Source organism: Hemiscyllium ocellatum, chromosome 44, assembly GCF_020745735.1.
Source record: "Hemiscyllium ocellatum isolate sHemOce1 chromosome 44, sHemOce1.pat.X.cur, whole genome shotgun sequence".
NCBI lineage: Eukaryota > Metazoa > Chordata > Chondrichthyes > Orectolobiformes > Hemiscylliidae > Hemiscyllium > Hemiscyllium ocellatum.
In genome coordinates, this window is record NC_083444.1 from 23,084,608 (window position 1) to 23,109,919 (window position 25,312).

The 25,312-nt window shown below is 42.5% G+C and overlaps 1 protein-coding gene across 2 annotated transcripts in view; it reads right to left on the reverse strand.

Moving 5' to 3' along the window:
- LOC132835150 (misshapen-like kinase 1) overlaps nucleotides 1-25,312 on the reverse strand; it is a 289,538-nt gene that overhangs the window by 146,440 nt on the left and 117,786 nt on the right. For both annotated transcript variants that reach the window (XM_060854484.1, XM_060854483.1), the window contains exon 3: nucleotides 4,938-4,994. In XM_060854484.1, coding sequence (XP_060710467.1) covers nucleotides 4,938-4,994 — 57 coding nt within the window. The remainder of the gene's footprint in view (nucleotides 1-4,937; nucleotides 4,995-25,312) is intronic.

The following is a 25,312-nucleotide window of genomic DNA, read 5'->3' on the forward strand; positions in this document are numbered from 1 at the left end:
GAATACACCACAACTCTGAGCTCTTCACTTGCCGGTATAGTACTCACTCGGAGCCTCCTTGGATGCTTGCAGCATTCCTGCCTTGCATTGACTTGCTTTTTTGCTGTTTGCCCCCTCAGCCAGAGATACTAAGCATACATTAAAACTACTGTCTTTCTTGCCTTGCAGTTGAGCACAGACACAAAGCCAGAAAGCTTGCCATGGCTGTCTGTAGGCTTCAGTCCTATCAAAGGGGTGAGATCTTTGTTGAAGGGCAGCGTCCAATATCAGTCCAGGCCCTGCTCAGGTGGAAGAAAGTGAGGACTGCAGATACTGGAGAGTCAGAATCGAAAAGTGTGGTGCTGGAAAAGCACATCATGACTATTGATGATTGCTGAGGAAGGCCTTATGTCTGAAACCTCAATTCTCCTGCTCCTCAGATGCTGCATGACCACCTGTATTTTTCCAGCACCACAATTTTCAATCCTGCTCCGGTGGTCAGTCAGGACTGCTCTCCTAAGCAATGAGGATTCTAATAACAGACAACACGCCACCCATTTGGATTCTTTCTACTCAGCTGGGTTAGTTTTCTCCTGGAATAAGAGGCACATATTACTGAAGGTTAAAGTTGACAACACATTTATTACTGTTGGAGCAGGTGATTCAACTGTGCAGAGGGCATGAAGGGTTAGTCAGGTAGCAGGTTGTGGTGGGTGAAGGGGAGTGGGAAGACCCTGCATGCATGGGTGAGAGTGGTCAAGCATGAACCTTGGTGGGCCCAGTGGCAGTGACAGATAGTAGGACACAGAAGACAGTGGCATTTATGCTGATGGAATGGAGAAGGCCAATTCACTGACCTTCTTCCTCCAGTGTTGGGCATTGCTCCAGATGGTTTAGACTGCTCTAACATACGTGGCAACCTTGGATCAAGTTAGCATGGTCTGGTGTCACAACCTCACTGCTGGTCCTGAAGAAACAGGAAGATTTTCTCATGCATCACCCCACCTAGCAGAAACCCAGGTCCATGCCAGAAAGTGGGATGCCTATTTTCCCTGTATGCTGTGCTTGGCATAAGCATCAGGAACTGTTCAGGCTGATGGTGCAAAACATTTTGGTAAGGGAAACCAGTACAGGATTTATACAGTTAATGGCAGGGTCTGGGGAGTTTCACCAAAGAGACTGAGGGGTTCAGGTGCATAGTTCCTTGAAAGTGGAGTCGCAAGCAGACAGGAGTATAGAAAAACAGAGTATAGGAGTTGGCATGTCATGGTGCAGTTGAAGACGACACTGGTCAAGCCACCTTTAGAATACTGCATCCAACTCTGGTCGCATTTCTATAGGAAGGATGTTATTAAACTTGAAAGAGTGCAGGAAAGATTTACAAGGATGTTGCTGGGAATGGAGGATTAGAAGTTTAAGAAGAGGCCGAATAGGAGAGCGTTTTTCCCTGGAGCATTGACGGCTATGGGGTGATTTTATAGAGGTTTATAACATCATGAGGGGGATAGGGTGAATAGCCAAAGTCTTCTTCCTGGGGTTGGGTAAAAACTAGGGGCAGCACGTGGCTCAATGGTTAGCACCACTGCCTCACAGCACCTTGGTTCAATTCCAGCCTCAGCTATCTGTCTGTGTGGAGTTTGTATGTTCTCCCTGCATGTCTGCATGGATTTCCTCCAGGTGCTCTGGTTTCCTCCCGCAGTCCAAAGATATGCAGGTGGGGTGGATTGGCCATGCTGAAATTGCCCGGAGTGTATAGGGATGTATAGGCTAGGTGAATTAGTTATGATAAATGTGGGGGTTCAGGATATGGTGGGGTGTGGGTCTGGGTGAGATGCTCTTCAGAGGGTCGATGTGATTCGATGGGAAAATGGCCCCCTTCCACACTGTAGGGGTTCAATGATTCCAGAGGGCATAGGTTTAAAGGTGACAGGGAAAAAAAAGATTTTAAAAAGAACCTGAGGCATAACTTTTTCATGCAGAGGGTGGTGCATTTAGGGAATATGAAAATATAATTACATCATTTGATGGGTATGGGAAGGGCTTAGCAGGACATAGGCAAAATTTGCCAGCATTTGAGGAAAAAGTGAGGACTGCAGATGCTGGAGACCAGAGCTGAAAATGTGTAGCTGGTTAAAGCGCAGCAGGTCAGGCATCCAAGGAACAGGAAATTCGACGTTTCGGGCATGAGCCCTTCATTAGGAATGAGGAAAGTGTGTCCAGCAGGCTAAGATAAAAGGTAGGGAGGAGGGACTTGGGGGAGGGGCGATGGAGATGTGATAGGTGGAAGGAAGTCAAGGTGAGAGTGATAGGCCGGAGTGGGGTGGGGGCGGAGAGTCAGGAAGAAGATTGCAGGTTAGGACGGCGGTGCTGAGTTCGAGGGAAATGAGACAAGGTGGGGGGAGGGGAAATGAGGAAACTGGAGAAATCTGAATTCATCCCTTGTGGTTGGAGGGTTCCCAGGCAGAAGATGAGGCACTCTTCCTCCAACCATTGTGTTATGATGTTCTGACGATGGAGGAGCCAAGGACCTGCACGCCCTTGGTGGAGTGGGAGGGGGACTTAAAGCATTGAGCCACGGGGTAGTTGGGTTGGTTGGTCCCGGCGTCCCAGAGGTGTTCCCTGAAGCGTTCCGCAAGTAGGTGGCCCGTCTCCCCAATATAAAGGAGGCCACATCGGGTGCAGCGGATGCAATAGATGATGTATGTGGAGGTGCAGGTGAATTTGTGGCGGATATGGAAGGATCCCTTGGGGCCTTGGAGAGAGGTAAGGGAGGAGGTATGGGCGCAAGTTTTGCATTTCCTGCAGTTGCAGGGGAAGGTGCCGGGATTTGCCAGCATTTGGCCCAAATCAGATTGGGAAGTCTCATTAGCATGGCAGAGTTGCACCGAAGAGTCTCTTTCCATGCTGTATACCTCCATGATAATTCTTCACCATCCAGATATCTAGTCCCACCTGCCAGCATTTGGCCCATGTGTCTTGGTTTTGTTTAAATTAGATTAGATTCCCTGCAGTATGGAAACAGGCCCTTTGGCCCAACAAGTCCACACCGACCCTCCGAAGGCTAATACCACTGACTAATGCACCGAACCCTACGGGTAAATTTAGCGTGGCCAATTCACCTGACTTGCACATCTTTCAAATGTGGGAGGAAACCGGACCAACCGGTGGAAACCCACGCAGACAGGGAAAGAATGGACAAACTCCACACAGACAGTCGCCCGAGGTTGGAAACAAACCTGGGTCCCTGGTACTGTAAGGCAGCAGTGCTAATCACTGAGCCACCATGCTATCCCAGATTTTAAAACCTTGAGTATATAAAATTGAGAGGCATGCATTGAATAAATGGTCAGAGTCACTTTCTCAGGTTAGAAATGTCAAATACATGGGGGCACAGGTTTATAGTGGGGGTGGGGGGTTTAAGGAGGGGATCTGCAAGGAAACTTTTTCTTTTTTCTGAAAAATAAAGGCGGCTGTGGGAGCCTCGAACAGGCTGCCAAGAGCAGTGGTAGAAGCAGATATACTAGCCAAGTTTGAAAGGCATTTAAACAATCATTTGAAATGCAGGGAATAGGGTTCCTGTGCTGCACTGCTCTATGTGTTTCCAACATACAGCTCTTAGTTGATTGATGTCCCTGGAAAAGACTTTAGCCTGATGTTCCTCAGCAATACCGCTTTAACTTTCCAGTTGTCTTATTTTGAAAGCTCTCCCCAACCTCTTCTGCTGGACTAGCTTATGAAGAACACATTTGTAACATAGGTATTTTCACATCATAAAATTAAGGGACTGAAGCAGAGAACAATCATGAACACTTGTTTGTTAGATTGAATAGCTATATACAGTGGTGCACCCGGGGGGGCAGACTGTTTTCTGGTGCACATGTAGACACCTCATGCTTGATACAATGTCATAGACAATAAAGAAGATAACAGAAGTCAGGCCAGTAAATAGGCAGAGCCATGGCAACCAAGCTTAATGCAGACAAGTGTGAGGTTATTCATTTTGGTAGACTGAGGGGAAGAAATCAGAATTAAATAGTATAATTTAGAGTGAGTGCAACAGAGCGAGATCACGAAGTTACATAGACAGGTCTTTGAAGATGGCAAGACAATCTAAGGAGGAAAGAGAAATGAGGATATTGGGAAAGTAGATAATTATCTGAAGGGAAACTTTCTGAACAGTTTTAAAAAAACAAGTAGAGGAGTGAATTAACTGGATGACCCTTTCAAAGAGTCTACGAAAGTACAATGAGCCAAATAGCCACTTGCTGCACTAAACAATTCTGAGTTTACAAAGGGAGACATTCAAGAGGTGCTATAACTGCTCATTTGTGAATGGCAAAGGAACAAGATCACACCAATACAGCTATTTATTTTGCCTTGCTCAGAACTTCAAAACCAGAGGAAACAACCAGTGCTTGAAGGGGTAAGTTATAAACTCATCTGAGGAAACATTATTTCCAGAGACCAAATGGTCAGTCTATAGAACTGACTCCTCAGTATGCAATAATAGCATAAAATATGGATTCATTAAAATACAAGGCAATAATCTCTTCTATAAAATATGACACTGGGATGCAGTATGAGTAATTTGAGAAAATGTGGCAAGCATTCCACATTTGGGAGGAGCTGTCTTTTGGACTGTGTTTTCTGATACTTTGGTTTTCCATTACCTCCTGAGTGGATCGACTGCAGAATCATTAATAATAATCAATTGTTACAAATCAGCAACAACTCCACTACTGTTGAATTAGGTTGATCAAGATGGTCAACAGCAAAATAAACTGAATTTGGTATTTTATCAGCTACATACTACCATTACAACATGAGTAGGAGGTTTCTCAAATATATTGAGTCTATTTTTTAAATTAAGTAACATTTTTTTTAAAAAGTTTGGTCCAATGTTACTTCACAAGACAACAGTTAACATTCTAATTCTCCTAACTGAAGACTGCTCTTACCTCTGTGACATCCATAACTTTGATGGCTGCAAGCTGTCCCGTTTTGACATGTCGACCCTAGATGAAGAGAAAAATAAAAATCAGCATTTCTACCACACAAAAATAGTCATTCTAGAATGAGCTTACTGCATGTTATTGTCACTGAGTTGACAAATATTTTTGTCTTTATTTATAGAAGTATGACACCAGAATGGTAGCTGACAGTCACCAATGCTTCCAATATAGGATCTGCAAGGAAAGTTTTCACCTTATGAATAAAATAATTGGCTTTTGTCACCACTGTCAGCAAAGAGTTGAAGGTGTGGTAGAACTTACCAACAAATGTACAGAATAAGGTTCAGGGTCTGTTTGAACTGAACCAAACATAATTCGCTACAAGCTACAGGAAATTCTTCCAACAAAAGTAGGGTGATCTCTCCAAAACCTGGAATACATTTAAATAATACAAGATGCAGGAGTTTAAATACAAAGAATCAGCATAACGGCCACCAATACTGGCTACTGAATCCAATCATCACCACCAGGACTGCAACTAGGGGCAGGTAAAAAATACTGGTGTTCTAACTTGAGGACTGTGTAGGTGCACCTATATTTACATAACACACACGGTTAAGCAGGCTCAACAGTCTGTATAAAATTAACCAAGCAACCTAATCTGCACATGACTAGTTGACTCGTCAAAAATAGCCATTCTGGCACATGACCCAAAAAGTCTCAGATCTTGTGCATTATTGTTCAATGATAACAAGACGACAACAATCTAGAACTGGGGTATTCACCCCTTTCTACTTCAAACGGGATTATGTAGACGTGGGGAAGAACAATCCACATAGATTTCATGAGAAACCGCAAATGAAAGGTGATTTACAATTAGCAGAATATAGAGTGGCTCATTGGTAAGCACTGCTGCCACACAGTGCCAGAGACCTGGGTTCGATTCCAGCCTCAGGCAACTGTGTGTTGAGTTTTCCCCATGTCTGTGCAGATCTCCTCTGGGTGTTCCAGTTTGCTGCCACAGTCCAAAGACGTGCTGGTTAGGTGAACTGGCCAAGCTAAATCACCTACAGTGTTCAGGGATGTGCAGGTGAGATGAATTAATCTGGGGAAATGTTGAGTAAGGTGGGAGGAGAATGGGTCTGGATGGGATACTCTTTAGGTCAGTGTGGACTTGTTGGGCTAGATGGCCTGTTTACACACTATAGGGATTCAATAATACTTTGTTGATATGTTGCATGTCATTTTAATGCTCATTCTCCTTTTCAAATGTAGGCAGCTGGTATAGATGACAAATATCATCTGTGTGTGGTGTACTGGATTACACAGAAAGCATCTCTCTTCCACCCAGTCAAAACATCTCAAAATCCTTCCAGAGTACACTAGCCAAAGAGATGCAGCTTCAATGGACCTGACACATCCTCAGAATGAAAACAGAATTAGGAGTAGAATTAGGCCATTTACACAATCAAGTCTGATCTGCCATTCAACAAGATCATGGCTGATCTAATAATCTTCGACTCCAATTTTCTGCATTTTCCCATAACCTGTGGATTAGCTTCCTGATTAATCAGGTCTCTCAACTTTGAATATTCTTAATAGTCCAGTCTCAATAGCCTCTCTAGTCAAGAATTCTATAGACCTCAAGGTCCTGCTTCAAGAATGCTTGGTGAGCATCACACGAAAGTACCAGATACCAATGATCACATCTGACTGTCATTATCTGGCAAAAAGGCTCACACACACAATAATAACCAGTGGCTACAGCAGTTTGGAGCCAAATGCAATAACAAACACTAACACTTTGAGAGGTGCCTGTGCTTCAAGAACTCGCCTTCACAGCAATGAGTGTGAAGGTGGGACATGTAAAGACATCCCACTTCAATGGATTCCTTGCTGGGTCTCCAGTTTGCTTTCTAAAAATTTGAAGGTAGAAGAAGAAAGGGTTGAGAGTGAGAAGACAATCTAGTTTTTAGGTTCTTGGAACAATTATGGATTAGTAATTACAAACCACCTTGGCTGACTGTGCAAACTCCACACAGACATTCTCACAGTGTCTGCGTGGGTTTCCTCCGGATGCTCTGATTTCCTCCCACAATCCAAAGATGTGCAGATCAGGTGAATTGGCCATGCTAAATTGTCCATAGTGTTAAGTGCATTAGTCAGAGAAAAATATAAGGGTAGGGGAATTGGTCTGGGCGGGTTACTCGAAGAGTCAGTGTGGACCTATTGGGCTGAAGGGCCTGATTCCACACTGTAGGGAATCTAATCTAATCCAAGACACTCCAATGACTTGCACTCAGATGCAGAAGAAGAGAGAGAACATGGAAGAATGGATCTGGGAAGCTTGAGATAAACAAGAGGAGCACCAGTCAGAAGGTATCAATCATATGTATTATGAACAGAAGTGATTGCTACATACTAATGTCAAAGAATTTCATTCAAGAATATAGATACGAGCATTACGGCACTGGGTTTCTGTTAAATAAGGGTGTGTACAAAATATTCACTACAAGTTCATGTACTGAGCAGGAACAGAAACTTCAATAGCACAATTATAGATTCTAAATTCTAAATATAGTTTATGTCAGGAGAAAAGACTTTAAGCAACAACAATAAAGTATTGATGGTTACAGGGGATAATAGTGGTGAGAAAGTTACACGCGCACATAGTATTTTCTTTCAGAGAGGTACAGTACAACACTACCAATAAATGCTAAGAAATACCACAGTTCTATATGAATTCCATATATAGATAATAAAGATAATTCAATCCAACAAATTTGTTGCATCATTCAGATTAGGTTCTTGACTATTTTAAAAAATGCTTGGCATGACAATTTAAGATTTTTTTGTTTCAAATATTGCTTCTGGTTTGCTAAAAGTATCACTCAACTGAACTGCAGGAGAAGATCAGAGTGATGACGGTAAACAAGCCGTTATCACACTGTGTAGGACAGCAAGGCAACTTATCAAAAATATCCAAAACTTGGGGGATAATTTGCACTTGCTCTCTCAGCAACAACACTACTCAAGTAGTGAGACAGAATCCAGAATGAGCACTTCTTTGGCAGCATGTCCAGGAACTTAAAACTTTCCTCCCCTCACGTGCATATTTCTTTTCCCTGGAAACACAATTCTCCTGTACCTTCCTGACCACACATGGTGCAGCGATAGCCGAGATACTTATCGCTAGACTCCAGAGACCCAGGTTCAAATCGTGCCATGGCAGATGGTGGAATTTGAATTCAATTTTAAAAATCTGCAATTAAGAGTCTAATGATGACCATGAAACTATTGTTGATTGTTGGAAAATTCCATCCAGTTCACTAACATCCTTCAGGGAAGGAAATTGCTATTCATAATTCTGGGCTACATTAAAACATAACAGTGCAGTACACGCTCTTCAGTCCTCGATGGTTCCACATGTCGATGCACCAATCAGAAGCTCATCTATCCTACCCTATTCCATTCCCGCCCATATGCCTATCCAATGACCATTTAAAACGCCCTTAAAGTTGGCAAGTATACTATTGTTGCAGGCAGTGAATTCCATGCCCCCACTACTCTGAATAAAGAAACTAACTCTGACATCTGTTCTATATCTATCACCCCTCAATTTAAGCTATGCCCCCTCGTACTAGCCATCACCGTCCAAGGAAAAAGGGTCTCATTGTCCACCCTATGTAACCCTCTGATTATCTTACATGTCTCAATTAATTCACCTCTCAACTTTCTCCTCACAAACAAAAACAGCTTAAAGTCCCTCAGCCTTTCCTTGTAACTCCCTCCCTCCATACCAGGCAACATCCTGGTAAATCTCCTCTGAACCCTTTCACATCCTTCCAATAATGCAGTGACCAGAACTGTATGTCAATACTCCAAACGTGGCTGCACCAGAAATGTGTAGAGCTGCAGCATGACCTCATGGCTCCAATACTCAATGCCTCTACCAATAAAAGTTAACACACTGCATGCCTTCTTTACAACCCTAGCAACCTGGGTGGCAACTTTCAGGAATCTATGTAGCTGGACACCAAGATCTCTCTGCTCATCGACAGTACCAAGGAATCGACACTACCATAAGTCCAGTGCTCCGCATTTTTGTTACTCCTTCCAAAGTAAATCACCTCACACCTTTCCACATTAAACTCCATTTGCCACCTCTCAGTCCAGCTCTGCAGTTTATCTATGTCTCTCTAATCTACAACATCCTTCGTCACTATCCACAACTCCACCGATCTCAGTGTCACCTGCAAATTTACTAACCCATCCTTTTATGCCCTCATCCAGGTCATTTATAAAAATTACAAACAGCAGTGGCCCCAAAACAGATCCTTGCAGTACTCCACTAGTAAATAAACTCCAGAATGAATATTTCCAATGAACCACCACCCTCTGTCTTCTTTCAGTTGGCAATTTCTGATCCAAACAGCTAAAAGGCTGAATCACACTTGATCCCACGACTCAGTATTTTGTGCAATAGCCTACCAAATGCCTTACTGAAATCCATAGACACCACATCAACCGCTTTACCCTCATCCACCTGTTTGGTCACCTTCTCACAGAATTCAATAAGGTTTTGAGGCATGACCTACCCTTCACAAAACCATGTTGACTATCCCTAATCGACGTATCCCCTTTTAGATGATTATAAATCCTATTTCTTGTAATCTTTTCCAGCATTTTACCAAAAACCGAAGTAAGGCTCACATGTCTATAATTTCCAGGGTTGTTTCTACTCCCCTTCTTGAACAAATGAATGACATTTGCTATCCTCCAGTCTTCTGGCACTATTCCTGTAGATAATGAAGCTACAAAGTCCTCCCTGGCTTCACAGAGAATCCTAGCATAAATCCCACCAGGCCCAGGGGACTTATTTTTTTTTAATACTTTCTGGAATTCTTAATATAGAACATAGAATAATACAGCACAGAATAGGTCCTTCAGCCCTCGATGCTGCGCCGACCTGTGAATTAACCCAAGCCCATCACCCTACACAATCCCATCATCATCCATACGCTTATCCAAGCACTGTTTAAATGCCCCTAAAGTGGCTGAGTTAACTACAAGAGCAGGTAAGGCATTCGACACCCTTACCACTCTGAGAAAAAAATCTCCCTTTGACATCCGCTTAAATCTACCACCCCTCAATTTGTAGCTATGCCCCCTCGTACAAGCAGACATCATCCGAGGAAAAGGACACTCACTGTCCACCCTATCTAATCTTGTGATTATCTTGCATGTCTCTGTTAAATTCCCTCTTAGCCTTCTTCTTTCCAATGAGAACTGACCCAAGTCCCTCAGCCTTTCCTCATAAGATCTTCGCTCCAGGCCAGGCAACATCCTGGTAAATCTCCTCTGCACCTTTTCCAACGCTTCCACATCCTTCCTGCAATGGGGCGACCAGAACTGTACACAATATTCCAAGTGCAGCCGCACCAGCATTATGACAACACTGTTCCGGAACTCAATCCCTCTACCAATGAAGCCGAACACACCATATGCCTTCTTAACAGCATTATTAACCCGAGTGGCAACTTTCAGGGATCTATATACATGGACTCCAAGATCCCTCTGCACATCCACACTACCAAGAATCTTTCCATTGACCCTGTACTCTGCCTGCCTGTTATTCTTCCCAAAGTGAATCATCTCACACATAGCTGCATTGAACTCCATTTGCTACCTCTCAGCCCAATTCTGCAGTTTATCCAAGTCTGCCTGCAACATTCTTCCACACTGTCCACCACTCCAGCGAAACTCAATGTGAAACTCAATACCCATCCACCTATGCCTGCATCCAAATCGTTTATAAAACTGAGAAACAGCAAAGGTCTCAAAACACGTCCTTGTGGGCAAACCACTTGTAACCGGACACTAGGCTGAATATTTTCCATCAACCATCACTCGCTGCCTTCTTACAGAAAGCCAGTTTCAAATCCAAACTACTAAATCACCTTCAATCCCATGCCATGCCATTTTGCCCAATAGTCTACCATGTGGAACCTTATCAAAGGCTTTACTAAAGTCCATGGATACCACGCCAACTGCCCTACCCTCATCCACATGTTTGGTCACCTTCTCAAAAAACTCAATGTAGACTTGAGAGACAAAACCTCCCCTTAACGAATCCATGATAACTAGCAATCTGAGATTAGTACAGTTGAGAACAGAAGTGAGTCCAACATTCAGGGCAGGCAGGGACAAAGTAGGACTAATAAATTAAACTGAATTTATTTCAATGCAAAGGGCCTAATAGGGAAGGCAGATCAACTCAGGGCATGGTTAGGAACACGGGACTGGGATTAGATTAGACTTACAGTGTGGAAACAGGCCCTTCGGCCCAACAAGTCCACACCGACCCGCCGAAGCGAAACCCACCCATACCCCTACATTACTCCTTACCTCACACTACGGGCAATTTAGCATGGCCAATTCACCTGACCCGCACATCTTTGGACTGTGGGAGGAAACCGGAGCACCCGGAGGAAACCCACGCAGACACGGGGAGAACGTGCAAACTCCACACAGTCAGTCGCCTGAGTCGGGAATTGAACCCGGGTCTTCAGGCGCTGTGAGGCAGCAGTGCTAACCACTGTGCCACCGTGCCGCCCACGGATATCATAGTAATTACAGAAACATGGTTCAGGGATGGACAGGACTGGCAGCTTAATGTTCCAGGATACAACTGCTACAGGAAGTATAGAAAGGGAGGGTAGAGAGGAGGGGAGTAGCATTTTTGATAAGGGATAGCACAACAGCTGTGCTGAGGGAGGATATTCCCGGAAATACATCCAGGGAAGTTATTCGGGTGGAACTGAGAAATAAGAAAGGGATGATCACCTTATTGGAATTGTATTACAGACCCTCTAATAGTCAGAGGGAAATTGAGAAACAAACTTGTAAGGAGATCTCAGTGATCTGTAAGAATAATAGGGTAGTTATGGTAGAGGATTTTAACTTTCCAAACACAGACTAGGACTGCCATAGTGTTAAGGGTTTAAATGGAGAGGAATTTGTTAAGTGTGTACAAGATAATTTTCTGATCCAGTATGTGGACGTACCTAATAGAGAAGGTGCAAAACTTAACTTACTCTTGGGAAATAAGGCAGGGTAGGTGACTGAGGTGTCAGTGGGGGAGCACTTTGGGGCCAGCGACCATAATTCTATTCGTTTTAAAATAGTGATGGAAAAGGATAGACCAGATCTAAAAGTTGAGGTGCTAAATTGCAGAAAGGCCAATTTTGACGGTATTAGGCAAGAACTTTTGAAAGCCGATTAGAGGCAGATGTTAGCATGGTAAAGGGACAGCTGGAAAATGGGAAGCCTTCAGAAATGTGATAACAAGAATCCAGAGAAAGTACATTCCTGTTAGGGTGAAAGGGAAGGCTGGTAGGTATAAAGAATGTTGGATGACTAAACAAATTGAGGGTTTGGTTAAGAAAAAGAAGGAAGCATATATAAGGTATAGGCAGGATAGATCGAGTGAATCCTCAGAAGAGTATAAAGGAAGTAGGAGTATACTTAAGAGGGAAATCAGGACAGCAAAAAGAGGACATGAGATAGCTTTGGCAAATGAAATTAAGGAGAATCCAAACGGTTTTTACAAATACATTAAGGACAAAAGGGTAACTAGGGAGAGAACAGGGCCCCTCAAAGACCAGCAAGGCAGTCTTTGTGTGGAGCCACAGAAAATGGGGGAGATACTAAATGAATATTTTGCAACAGTATTTACTGTGGAAGAGGATATAGAAGATATAGACTGTAGGGAAATAGATGGTGACATCTTGCAAAATGTCCAGATTACAGAGGAGGAAGTGCTGGATGTCTTGAAATGGGTAAAGGTGGATAAAACCCCCAGGACTTGATCAGGTGTACCTGAGAACTCTGTGGGAAGCTAGAGAAGTGATTGCTGGGCCTCTTGCTGAGATATTTGTAACATCGATAGGCACAGGTGAGGTGCCTGAAGACTGGAGGGTGGCAAACGTGGTGCCACTGTTTAAGAAGGGCAGTAAAGACAAGCCAGGGAACTATATATCGGTGAGTCTGACCTCAGTGGTGGGCAAGTTGTTGGAGGGAATCCTGAGGGACAGGATGTACATATATTTGGAAAGGCAAGGACTGATTAGGGATAGTTAACATGGCTTTGTGCATGGGAAATCATGTCTCACAAACTTGATTGAGTTTTTTGAAGAAGTAAGAGGATTGATGAGGGCAGAACAGTAGAAGTGATCTATATGGACTTCAGTAAGGCGTTCAACAAGGTTCCCATGGGAGACTGGTTAGTAAGGTTAGATCTCAGGGAATACCGGGAGAACTAGCCATTTGGATACAGAACAGGCTCAAAAGTAGAAGACAAAGGGTGGTGGTGGTGGAGGGGTGTTTTTCAGACTGGAGGCCTGTGACCAGTGGAGTGCCACAAGGATCAGTGCTGGGTCCACTACTTTTTAATCATTTATATAAATGATTTGGATGCGAGCATAAGAGGTACAGTTTGTAAGTTTGCAGATGACACCAAAATTGGAGGTGTCGTGGACAGCAAAGAGGGTTAATTCAGATTACAACAGGATCTTGACCAGATGGGCCAATGGGCAGAGAAGGGGCAGATGGAGTTCAATTCAGATAAATGCGAGGTGCTGAATTTTGGGAAAGCAAATCTTAGCAGGACTTATACACTTGATGGCAAGGTCCGAGAGAGTGTTGCTGACCAAAGACTTTGGAGTGCAGGTTCATAGCTCCTTGAAAGTGGAGTCGCAGGTAGATAGGATCGTGAAGGCAGCATTTGGTATGCTTTCCTTTATTGATCAGAGTATTGAGTGCAGGGGTTGGGAGGTCATGTTGCATCTGAACAGGATATTGGTTAGGTCATTGTTGGAATATTGCGTGCAATTCTGATCTCCTTCCTATCAGAAAGATGTTGTGAAACTTGAAAGGGTTCAGAAACGATTTACAAGGATGTTGCCAGGTTTGGAGGATTTGAGCGATAGGGAGAGGCTGAACAGGCTGGGGCTGTTTGCCCTGGAGCATCAGAGGCTGAGGGGTGACCTTATAGAGGTTTACAAAATTATGAGGGGCATAGATAAGGTAAATGGGCAAAGTCTTGTCCCTGGGGTCAGGGAGTCCAGAACTAGAGGGCATAGGTTTAGGGTGAGAGGGGAAAGATATAAAAGAGACCTAAGGGGCAACTTTTTACACAGAGGGTGGTACGTATATGGAATGAGCTGCCAGAGAACGTGGACGAGGCTTGTACAATTGCAACATTTAAGAGGCATTTGGATGGGTGTATGAGTAGGAAGGGTTTGGAGGGATATGGACCAGGTGCTGGCAAGATTGGGTTGGTATACCCGGTCGGCATGGATGCGTTGGACCGAAAGGTCTGTTTCCATGCTGTAAAGCTCTATAACTCTGACTCTATTTCCAATCAAACTGTTGTTTGCCAGATGTTTATAAATGCTCTCTCTTATAATCTTTTCTACAACAGACTTATGGCTCACTGGTGAAAGTGAGGACTGCAGATGCTGGAGATTAGAGTCAAGATGAGAGTGGTGCTGGAAAGGCACAGCAGGGCAGATGTTCCATAGATCCCTCAAAGTTGCCACCCAAGTTGTTAGGTTTGTACAGGAGGGATATGCCACGTTGGCTTTCGTTAGCAGGGGGATTAAATTTAAGTGCCGCAAGATTATGCTGCAGCTTTATAAAACCTTGGTTAGACCACATTTGTAATATTGTGTTCAGTTCTGGTTGCCTCACTATAGGAAGGATGTGGAAAGAGTGCAAAGGAGATTTATCTGGATGTTGCCTGGACTGCAGAGTATGTCTTAAGAAGAAATGTTTAAGGATCTCGGGCTTTTCTCATTGCAGCAAAGAAGGATGAGAGATGACTTGACAGAGGTACAAGATGGTGAGAAGAATAGATAGAGTGGATAGCCAGAGACATTTTCCCAAGGCAGAAATGGCCATCATGACGGGACATAATTTTAAGGTGATTGGAGGAAAGTTTATGGGAGATGTCAGAGGAAGGTTCTTTACACAGAGTAGTGGGTGCATGGAACGCACTGTCGGCAGTGGTAGTAGAGTCAGATAGTAAGATGAAGGGTACATCGGTTTGATTGCTCTTAAAGACAGATAAAAAGGTCAATAGGTGCAGGAGTAGGCCATTCTGCCCTTAAGTACAACATTAAGGGCCGAAGGGCACTGTTCTATCTTCCATATCTTCTCAGAGGTCAAAGTCTCCTTTGTAATTATGTTTCCTCCTGTACACTAAATTCATGAGTTGTTTCAGCAATTAAAGCATGAGAAAGGGTTTCTTGGAGTGCTTATGAACACTGCTTGAACCCTACTGAGTTGTTAGGCACATTTGAATAGTGTAAAACACTGCAATTTCACTCATGGATTCTGTATGGTGATGCGCCAGATATGGACGAGCACATTCATCTTACAGTGACCAACATTAAATTGTTGCTGGTATGCATTACAAAACTTTTACAAATATTTGAAGTTCTGCAATGCATTAAAAAATAACTTTGAACAATTATGTCCCATCAGCTTTCACTTTCACCTCTTGTGCTGTGATTGAAATGGACTAGCAGCTCTGGCTGTTGAAAGCAACTTTGCAACAGATTCTGTCCACTGATTCACAGGCATTCTGCTTTAAAATTGAAATGCCACACCATCCTGGTCTGCCACTTTTAGGCAATTGTGCTGGAAGCTTTTGTTGTGACAGCTGTAATCATGAATGCTTGGCTGCATTTTAAAAATTGTAATTACTTAAGCAGAGCAAATAGTCTGTTGATCCAAGCACAGGTCATTCTGTTACAATATGCGTTTCGTCAACACGAATTCACTGTAAGATGATTGATAAATTGGGCACTTTTAAAACTTGTGTTTGCTGTAATGCGATCGCAGCATCAACACTTTAAGTGCTGTTTTAAAATTAGATTTTTCAGTAACTCAGGGTTGCATAAGAACGCAACCATCGTGATATAGAAAAACTAACTACAATGGAAAGTTTTAAGTGCCTGTAGTAATAGAAAATGTCTGTGGTTTGTTTGTTTACAAACCTAGTAAGCAATTAAACTACTTTTTTTTTAAACTTAGGAATTATTTCTGTCCCCCCACTTCACCAATGGTGGTGTGCTCCAATTCAGGCTTTCGTTCGATTATTTGTCATTTTATCCCTGCCAACGCTGTTAAAATAATTCCTTTTATTATTTATTGCATAGCTTCTGAAGTTTATACATACTTCCTACTGAATAATGAGGATACGAGGGGGTCCTGGGGATCAGCAGAATACAGGGTATGTGGAAATAGCAGAATGGGCTGGGGGAGGAATTGAGAGATGAAATTTAATGAGAGCCCGAGTTGGACAGGAAACGACAGACACAGAAAAACAACAAAAAAAGGGAAAAAGGCAGTTAGTAAAATGGACCCTTGGACTGTTTGTTGTATTTGGGGAAAAAACAGATGAATGAGCCACACAAATATGATCTTACAGACATTACTGAATCAAGATTAGAAGGAACTAAATATGCAAGGGTATGTGAATTCTTCAAAGGTCAGGCAGAAAGGAAATGTTGGCACGGTAGCATTGTTGGGACAAGATGGAACAAAGTACAAGACTAAAAATTGATCTTGATTCGGAAGATATCCAAGTTTGAGTCCTGTTTGCCACAGAAATGAGAGAGATTAACGGTTGATTAAGTGTTTATTTTAAAAAAGGTTTTTCCTGTAGGCAGTGGACAGTGAAGCTGAAGTAGTTTAAACTGAGTAGAAGAGAAAAAAAAGTTACTCGCTGGGTCTCCTGCCAGCTATCTGTTTCAATGGGACTGGTAAATGTATTTCTGCTGCACATTGTTATGGTCAGACTGAGGTCATCACATACAGTACCTGGGAGAAAAATGTGTTGTAAGTGCAAAGTCAATCGTCAAGCCAGCTTCATGATCGGCAGGTCCACACCAAGCCACACATTCCCTTTCCTGTCACACAGAGACTAACAGCTTAATTTTAAAATCCATTGGACAACATTGTACATTGAGGTTATTCTCCCAACACCTGAACTTTAGTATGTTCAAGACATGAGTGGTCATTTCTGCTTCAAGTCAAACTGATTATTGTTAGATCTCAACATTATATTTCAATAGCAATGCATCAATGAAAGCAAGAACAGCCTAATATAAAATATTAGCTGTGGGTACAAGATTAATGGTTGTTTTTGTTTTAAAGTAGGTTGCTGGTATATTCTTAAGCTGGTTAGATTCAAAATAATACTGCTACACTCAGCATCAATCAGCAATGTAATACTTGTTCCAAGCAAGTTTTGGAAATTTACCAAGTTGCATACCTGCTAGCACCGAAACAAAGCATTTGTAAACTCTGGGGCCATTACCTAAGAAAGAAAATAGTCTAGCTCGCATGGGAGTAAGAGAGGATAAAATTAAACTAAGTAGGATAAATGTGACACTATCAAGGAGATAGGATGCCTTTGTAACAACTTTTAACATTGCTGCCACATTTGGCACCATTAGGGATTAGTCCTCCTATTAATGTTGGGAAAATTGATTAAGACAAACCCATTCCTGAGGTGGTGGCATATTTTTCAGCAATTGTGGTTGTGTGTGGGGCCAGTAAAGGATGAAACTGGTTATAGGAGGAATGGTGTGTGAACTACTTTAGAGCATGACCACTGCACCATAAAACCCTTCTAACCATACTAATTATCAGCAAACAGAATGGACTCAACCTCAATGAAAACCAAACATGCTGTGCATATCGAGTATGCTTTGGAAATCAAAATATCTTTCAACTTCTGCCTCCCCTTAATTTATCCTGCTGCTTTCTCTTCACAGAATTCTAATCAATTTGTCTGGTATGAGTTTGCCTTCATGAAGCCATGATTAAAACCACGTAAAACTACACATGATACATTTTGAAATGCTTTGTAAATGGCATCCTTGATAACAAACTCAGAATATTTTCCCAATAACAGACATCAGCTACCCATTCTAGAATGGGGTGTTTTGGTCTTCTCCTTCTCAATACAGGCACATTATTGGTGGTTTTCACATCCTCTGGGTTTTTTTTCCAGCATTTATAGATTCTTGGAAGATTACTAATAGTACATCCACCATCTCTGTAGCTACTTCCTTTAAAATCTTATATTTTGGTCATGGGACAGGTTTAATCCAGATTCTCAGGTCCATGGGTCTGATCAACCTTTAACCCCATTAAAATTTCCCTAGTATTTTTTCTGCAATGATATTTCAAGGGAGGCGATGGCCTAGCAGTATTAACACTAGATTCTTAATTTGGACATTCAGTTAATGTTTTGGGGACCCAGGTTCAAATTCCATCACAGAGGAATTTGAATTCAATACAAAATATCTGGAATTAGGAATCTGCTGACGACCATAAAACCATTGTTGATTGTGGGAAAAACCCGTCCAGCTCACTGTTGTCCTTCAAGGATTCATCCTACCTTGTTCGCCCTACATGTAACTCCAGAGCCACAACAATGTGGCTGACTTTCAAGTGCGCTCTGAAATGGCCTTGCAAGCCACTCAATTTTATCAATTTGAATCAGACCACCAGGCATCGACCTAGATATTGTCTTTTCTAATGTCAAAAATAGCCTCTCAACCCTGAAAATTCCTGTTTACTCCCATCTGAGATCCAAAACCAAAGTCTGGAGAGCTGCCTGACATTGCGAGCATAGTTATATTTCAGACATCACCGTCACCATCCCTGGACACGTTTGTCACAAGCAGGACAGATCCAGCAAAAGCGGCAGGACAGTCAGGAGAGAGTTGCCGTGGGAGTCCTCAAAATTGACTCCAGACCTCTTGAAGTCTGGCTTCTGGTTAAATATAAGCGAAGAAACTTTTGCTGGTTACCATGTACCATCCTCCCTCAGCTGATGAATCAATACTCCATGTTGAACACTTAAGGGGGCAAAATGTATTCCGGATGGGGAATTTCAACTTTCAACACCAAGTGTGGTTTGGCATCAGCAAGGCAGTTAAAACTGGCCAGATCCAAAAAGACCACTGCTCAACAGGCTCGACATACTTGACCTCATCCTTCCCAGTCTGCCAGCTGCAGATTTAGTAACAATATATAACAATAACAATGACCACCACAGTTCTCGTGGAGATAAAGGCACTTCCTTCACATTGAAAATCCATTGTGTTATTGGCACTATCACCATGCTAATTGGGACAGACTTCGAACAAATGTTTCAACTCAACACCGAGTACCCATGAGGTGGTGTGAGCCATCAACAGAATTGCACTCCAGCACAACCTGCCACCACATGTCCTGGTATATCCCCTTCTCAACCACTATCATCAAGCCAGGAGCAGCACCAGGTATATGTAAAAATGTAGTATCAACCTGATGAAGCTACCAAACAGTACTTGGAAGAAGCATGCCAAACAGCAAAGACAACAAGCTAAGGAATCCCATAACTAATAGATCAGGTTGAAGCTTCGCAGTCCTGCCAAATCCAGTCGCAAATGATGGTGGGTAATTAAACAACTCACTGGACATGGTTGCTCTACAAATATCCCAATCCTCAATCAATGTGAACATAAGCCTGAAGCATTCGCAGCAATCTTACAGTGTGAACTGCCAAGTGGATGATCCACTCCAACCTCATCCAGTGGTCCCCAACAATACCAGTGTTCGGCCATTACATTCACTCCACTGCGGTAGCAAAAAATGTTTGGAGGCGTTGGATACTGCAAAGGTTATGGCCCTGATGACATTCCGGCAAAAGTACTTGTGCTCCAGAACTTACTGGATCCCGCGACAAATTCTTCTCCGATATTTAGGAAGCTGGCATCAATATACAACGTGGAGAAAACCAGGACAAATTCAAACTGGTCAATTACTGATCCAGTCTATTCTTGATCATCAGTTAAGTGATGGCAGGTGTCATCAACAGCACTGCTCAACAATAACTTGTTCACAGACACCCAGTTTGGATTCTGCCAGGGCCACTCATTACAGTCTTGGTTCAACCATAGGCAAAGGCGAGGCAAGGCGAGGTGGATGAACCTTGACATCAAGGCTACATTCAACGGAGTGTAAAATCAAGGAGTCCAAGTAAAACTGGGAGCAAACTTTCTATTGGTTGGAATCCACCTGGCACATAGGAAGATGGTTGTGATAGTTGGACATCAATCACCTCAACTCTAGGATACCGCTGTAGGAGTTCCTCAAATTAGTGTCTTAAGTTTAACCACCTTCAGCTGCTTCAAAGGACCTTCACACCATTATAATGTCAGGAGTGGAGATGCTCCCAATGATTGCACGATGTTCAGCACCATTCACGACTCCTCAGATACTGAAGCAATCCATGTTCAAATGCAACAAGTATTGGACAATATCTATGCTTCGGCTGACCACTAGGAAGTAACATTTGTGCCACACAAATTCCAGACAACAACCATCTTCAATAAAGAGATTATCTAACCACTGCCCCTTGACATTCAAATGAGGCTACCAGTGAATCCCCCACAATCAACATCCTGTGGGTCACCATTAACCATAAATTCAACTGGATTCACCTCAAACACAGTGGGTCCAAGAGTAGGTCAGGATTCTCCTGCAGCATGTAACTCACTTCTTGACTGCCCTAAGCCTGTCCACTATCTACAAAGCACAAGTCAGGAGTGTGGTGGAATACTCGCCACTTGCCTGAAAGACTGCGGCTTTAACAACACTGAAGCAGCTTGACACCATGCAAGACAAAGCATCCACTTAATGGGAATCCTACTCACAAATATCCACTCCCTCCACCGCCGGCAATCAGTACACACTGCTGCTATCATCTCAAGGTGCACTGCAGGAATTCACCAAAACTCCTTAGACAGCACCTTCCAAACCTGCGAACACTTCCATCTAGAAAGCCAAGGGTAGCAGATACATAAGAACATCACCACTTGCAAGCTCCCATCCAAGCCACTCACCACTCTGATTTGAAAATATATTGTTATTCCTTCACTGTCGCTGGGTCAAAATCCTGGAATTCCCCACATTGTGGGTCAACCTGCAGCAGAGGGACTGCAGTTGTTCAAGAAGGCAGCTCGCCATCACCTTCACAAGAGCAATTAAGGATGGACAATAAATGCTGGTGAATAAGTGACATCAACAGTCCATGAATAAATAAAATAAAAGGATACCTGCTGTTTAGAATTTCGGAATGGCTAGACTGATTCAGAGTATTTGTTCCACTTCTCTGCCATTTCCTAGTTGTCTATTATTATTTCCCCAAGGAAACATGATCTCTAAAGGATCCAAAGTCAAACTGCGCTCACTTATTTTTTAAAAGTGAGTTTAAAGAAGCTCTTGCTACCCATCATGATATTGCTTCCTCGTTTACTATCAAATGGGTTAAGAAATAGCAGATGGAGTTGAATTTGGATACATGTGAGATATTGCATTTTGGTAAAACAAACAAGGGCTTATACAATTAAAAGTAGGACCTTGGATAATATTGTAGAACAGCAAGACCTAGAGATTCAGGTTCATAGTTCATTAAGTTTGCCTCACACATAGACAGAGTGGTTAAAGAAACATTTAGCACCCTTGCCTTCATTGCTCAGATCTTTGAGTATAGGAGTTGAGATGTATTGTTGAGGTTATTAGTGGAATATGGTGTATCGCCTGGAGTACTGTGTCCAATTCTCATCACCCTGTTATAGAATGGATCTTAATAAATTGGATACAGTTCAGAAAACATTTACCAGGATGTGTTCGGACTGAAGGGTTGACTTATAAGGAGAGGGTAGACAGGCTGAAATGTTCTTCACTGGAGCATAGGAGGTTGAGGAGCGATCTGATATAGATTTATAAAATCATTTGTGGTATAGACAAGGTGAATGGCAGGTATCTTTTCCCAAGGGTAGAGAATTTCAAGACTCAGGGGAATAGTTTTAGTAGTGAGAGGAGAAAGACAAAAAAAAAGAGGGGCAACATTTTTATACAGTAGTTTGCATGTGGAATGAGCTTCCAGAAGGAAGTGGTGGATGTAGGTACAATTACTACATTTAAAAGATATTTGGATATGTACATGAATAAGAAATGTTTGGAGGGATATAGGCCAATGGCAGGCAGGTGGAACTACTTTAGTTTGGGATTATGGTCGGCATGGACTGGTTGGACCAAAGGGCCTGTTTCCGTGCTGTATGACTATAACAACTGGTGTTCAAGCCACTAACACCCATGAATGAATGAATGAATTAAGTAAAAAAGCTTCTCGCTCTAAAAGTTGTAGTTTCAAATCATTCCTCGCCACTAGTCCAAAGGAAGATAATGTCAAAGTATCTGGTGTATACTGTTGATCAGAGGTCCTGCACAGCAAGGAAGTCTTGCTCAAACTTATACATGAAAATGTTGACGTATTGGGGTGCAAATTTGGTCCCAATGGCTGTTCCGTGTGTCTGGATGAAGTACTGGCTGAATGTGAAGATGTTGTGGTTGAGGATGAAGCATACCAGTTGTAGGATAGCATCTGGAAATTTGCAGTTGTTGGAATCGAATACTAAATTGAGTAGTATATGGCTTATGCCCGAAACGTCGAATTTCCTATTCCTTGGATGCTGCCTAACCTGCTGTGCTTAACCAGCAACACATTTTCAGCTGTGATCTCCAGCATCTGCAGACCTCATTTTTTACCCCTAGTATATCACTGAAACAATTAGGTAGTGATATCAACAAGTTAATTTACCATAGACTACTCTTCAGAATCCGGCAAAAGTGGGTACTGCAGATTAGAGTCAAGGTTAGAGTGGTGCTGGAAGAGCACAGCATGTCAGGCAGCATCCAAGGAGAAGGAAAATCGATGTTTTGGGCAAAAGCCCTTCATCAGTAATGAGGCTGGGAGCTTCAGGAGTGGAGAGCTAAATGGCGAGGCTGTTGGAGGGAGTACAGGTGTACACTACAGATAATCAGGTGACTCAGCTAATGTTGTCTATCTCATATGCTGCAGACAAGGATGCCCTGAGGATTGGTATATTGGCGAGACCATGCAGATGCTATGACAATTGATGAATGGACAATGTGCACAATTGACAAACAGGAATGTTCCCTCCTAGTCAAGGGCATTCAGCCTCCAATCTTCAAGCAAGCATCCTCCAAGGCAGACTTCAAGATATACAACCATGCAGTTGCCAAGCAGCAACTGATAGCCAAATTCTGTACCCACTCCTCGTGTTCATGTTGCGCTACATATGACCCCCAAAACACTGTCCTGTATCTGTAAAATCTTCCTTACTGTCCTGTTTTGATACCATCACCTTAATAAATTGTTATGATCTCTCTACCTTAATTAGTGTGTACAAGTTTGAATTACTTATTATTTTGAACAGACCGTCAGCATGCAACCCTTATTCCCATCATGTTATTCCAGTCATTTAGTTGGTCTGCAGCATTACCTAATTTTTAATTTTTTTAACAATCATCTCTCTGCCTCAATTAACCATCCCTTTGACACTTTATTTAACACCTAACACTCTTGGTAACCTGCAGAGACTTATTATCTGACACTCCACTCAGACAAAGTTGAAGGATACTCTGTGGAACATTGATCAGAATAGATTGAATTTCACACTCAATTTGAGAGCAAGAAAACTATCTACTGCTATGGCTTGAAGAGGTGTATTCTGCTTTTTTGGGTTGAGGCAGAGGTAACGTGTGGTCTGTTTCAAGCCATAAACTAAACAGCTTTTGAAGCCTGGGGTTTGTTTATAAAGTTGGAACAATAGAAACAGCATGAAAGGGTCGAGTCAAGCTCCTACAGAATCAGGATTTTAATTTATCTTTCAGTAGTTGCTAGGATCTTGAAGCTGGGTGTGGAGGCTATTACTCCTCTCTGTTACAGCTAAAAGTTTGGGTTCTCTTCCTGTTGCTAGAATTGCATGCAAGACAATCTATTTTACCAAATTTGCCAAGATTAGTTTTTTATGGGAGGCTACTATAATGGAACAGTAAAATAATTTATTAGTCTGTTGAGTTTTGTACAGTTGTTATTCGAATTCTTCTTCGTTTTGTTTGTATTTTAACTTGAGTCTAAGAATAAAGTGTGTTTTGTTTCAAGCCTGGTAGCTTGACTAATTGAATTCTATCCAGAACACAACACCCGACATTTGTCTTCTAAAATATAAGTAGTTCTCTGATAAGGTGCGATTTGGCAGTGTGATTGCCTTATAATATTGTTGAGGAATTAAGGAATGGGAGTTTCGTGAATGTTTACCTCTGTTCCCAATGGTGCAATTCCAGCAGTGATTATTTCACACACCTCGTTCTGCACATGTTGCAATGTCCATGCTGAAGTGTTCACACCAGTCTGCGCACACACCAATGTCAGCATCAACCTCTCCACATTGTCTGCACATTCATTGGGCTTCATGCCATTCTGCACATGCGCTGATATCAGCAGCTGACAGAGCAGCTTTCTGAGGGAAATACACTGAGCAGCTTCCTGTGAAAGGTACACTACTCCTATATTACCTCCTTCTTGACAAAATGGCACAGCGACAAGAACGTTAGCAAGCAGCCTTCTGACAAAACTGTGGTGGTAAACACAAAAGAAAGGCTGTAACACTGGAAGAGAAGCTAGATATTATAAAGCATTTTGAGCATAGGGGTAGAATATGCTTAACTAGAATGAGGATGTTTACCTTACACACCATTAGATGCAATGCTGAAAAGATTAAAGCAAGCTTTGTTGCTGGAACAAATCTTAGTACCAGCAAATCTGAGATGTCACAGCCAAAGGAATTTGAAGAGATGTAGAGGCTTCTAAGTGTTTGGATAGTAGATCAAACAAAAAGGCAATCGGCAGGGGGGTGGGGTTGCTGGTTTTAGGAACCACTATCCCTTTCATGACAAAGTTAATTGGTGAATCTGCCTGTTCAGATGAGGAGTTTGCACTGGCATTACCTCCCATAGTGAAAAATAAAAGCTGTTGCAGGAGGCTGTACCTTAGATCAAATCTTCAATTTGGATGAGACAGCTTTACACTGGAAGTGAATGCCAGCAAGAATCTACATTTCTAAGATCGAAACACATGCTCCAGGCTTTAAGATGGCGAACGATCGTACGACTGCTGCTGGATGCCAACGCAGTCACAACTTAAAGCTCAAGTCTGTGGTGGTGTACCACTCTGCCAATCCACAAGCCTTGATATGTTACCTTAAGTCTACTCTCGGCGTCTACTTCAGGTCAAGCAAAACAGTTTGAATGACGAGGCAAATTTTTTCTGACCTTATTGTTGATGTTTTGGAATATGTTTAGAGACAGTATTGCAGGCAAAAGAAACTGGATTTTAAGACTCTTCTCATCCTGAACAATACACCAAGCCATCCTGCCACCATTGA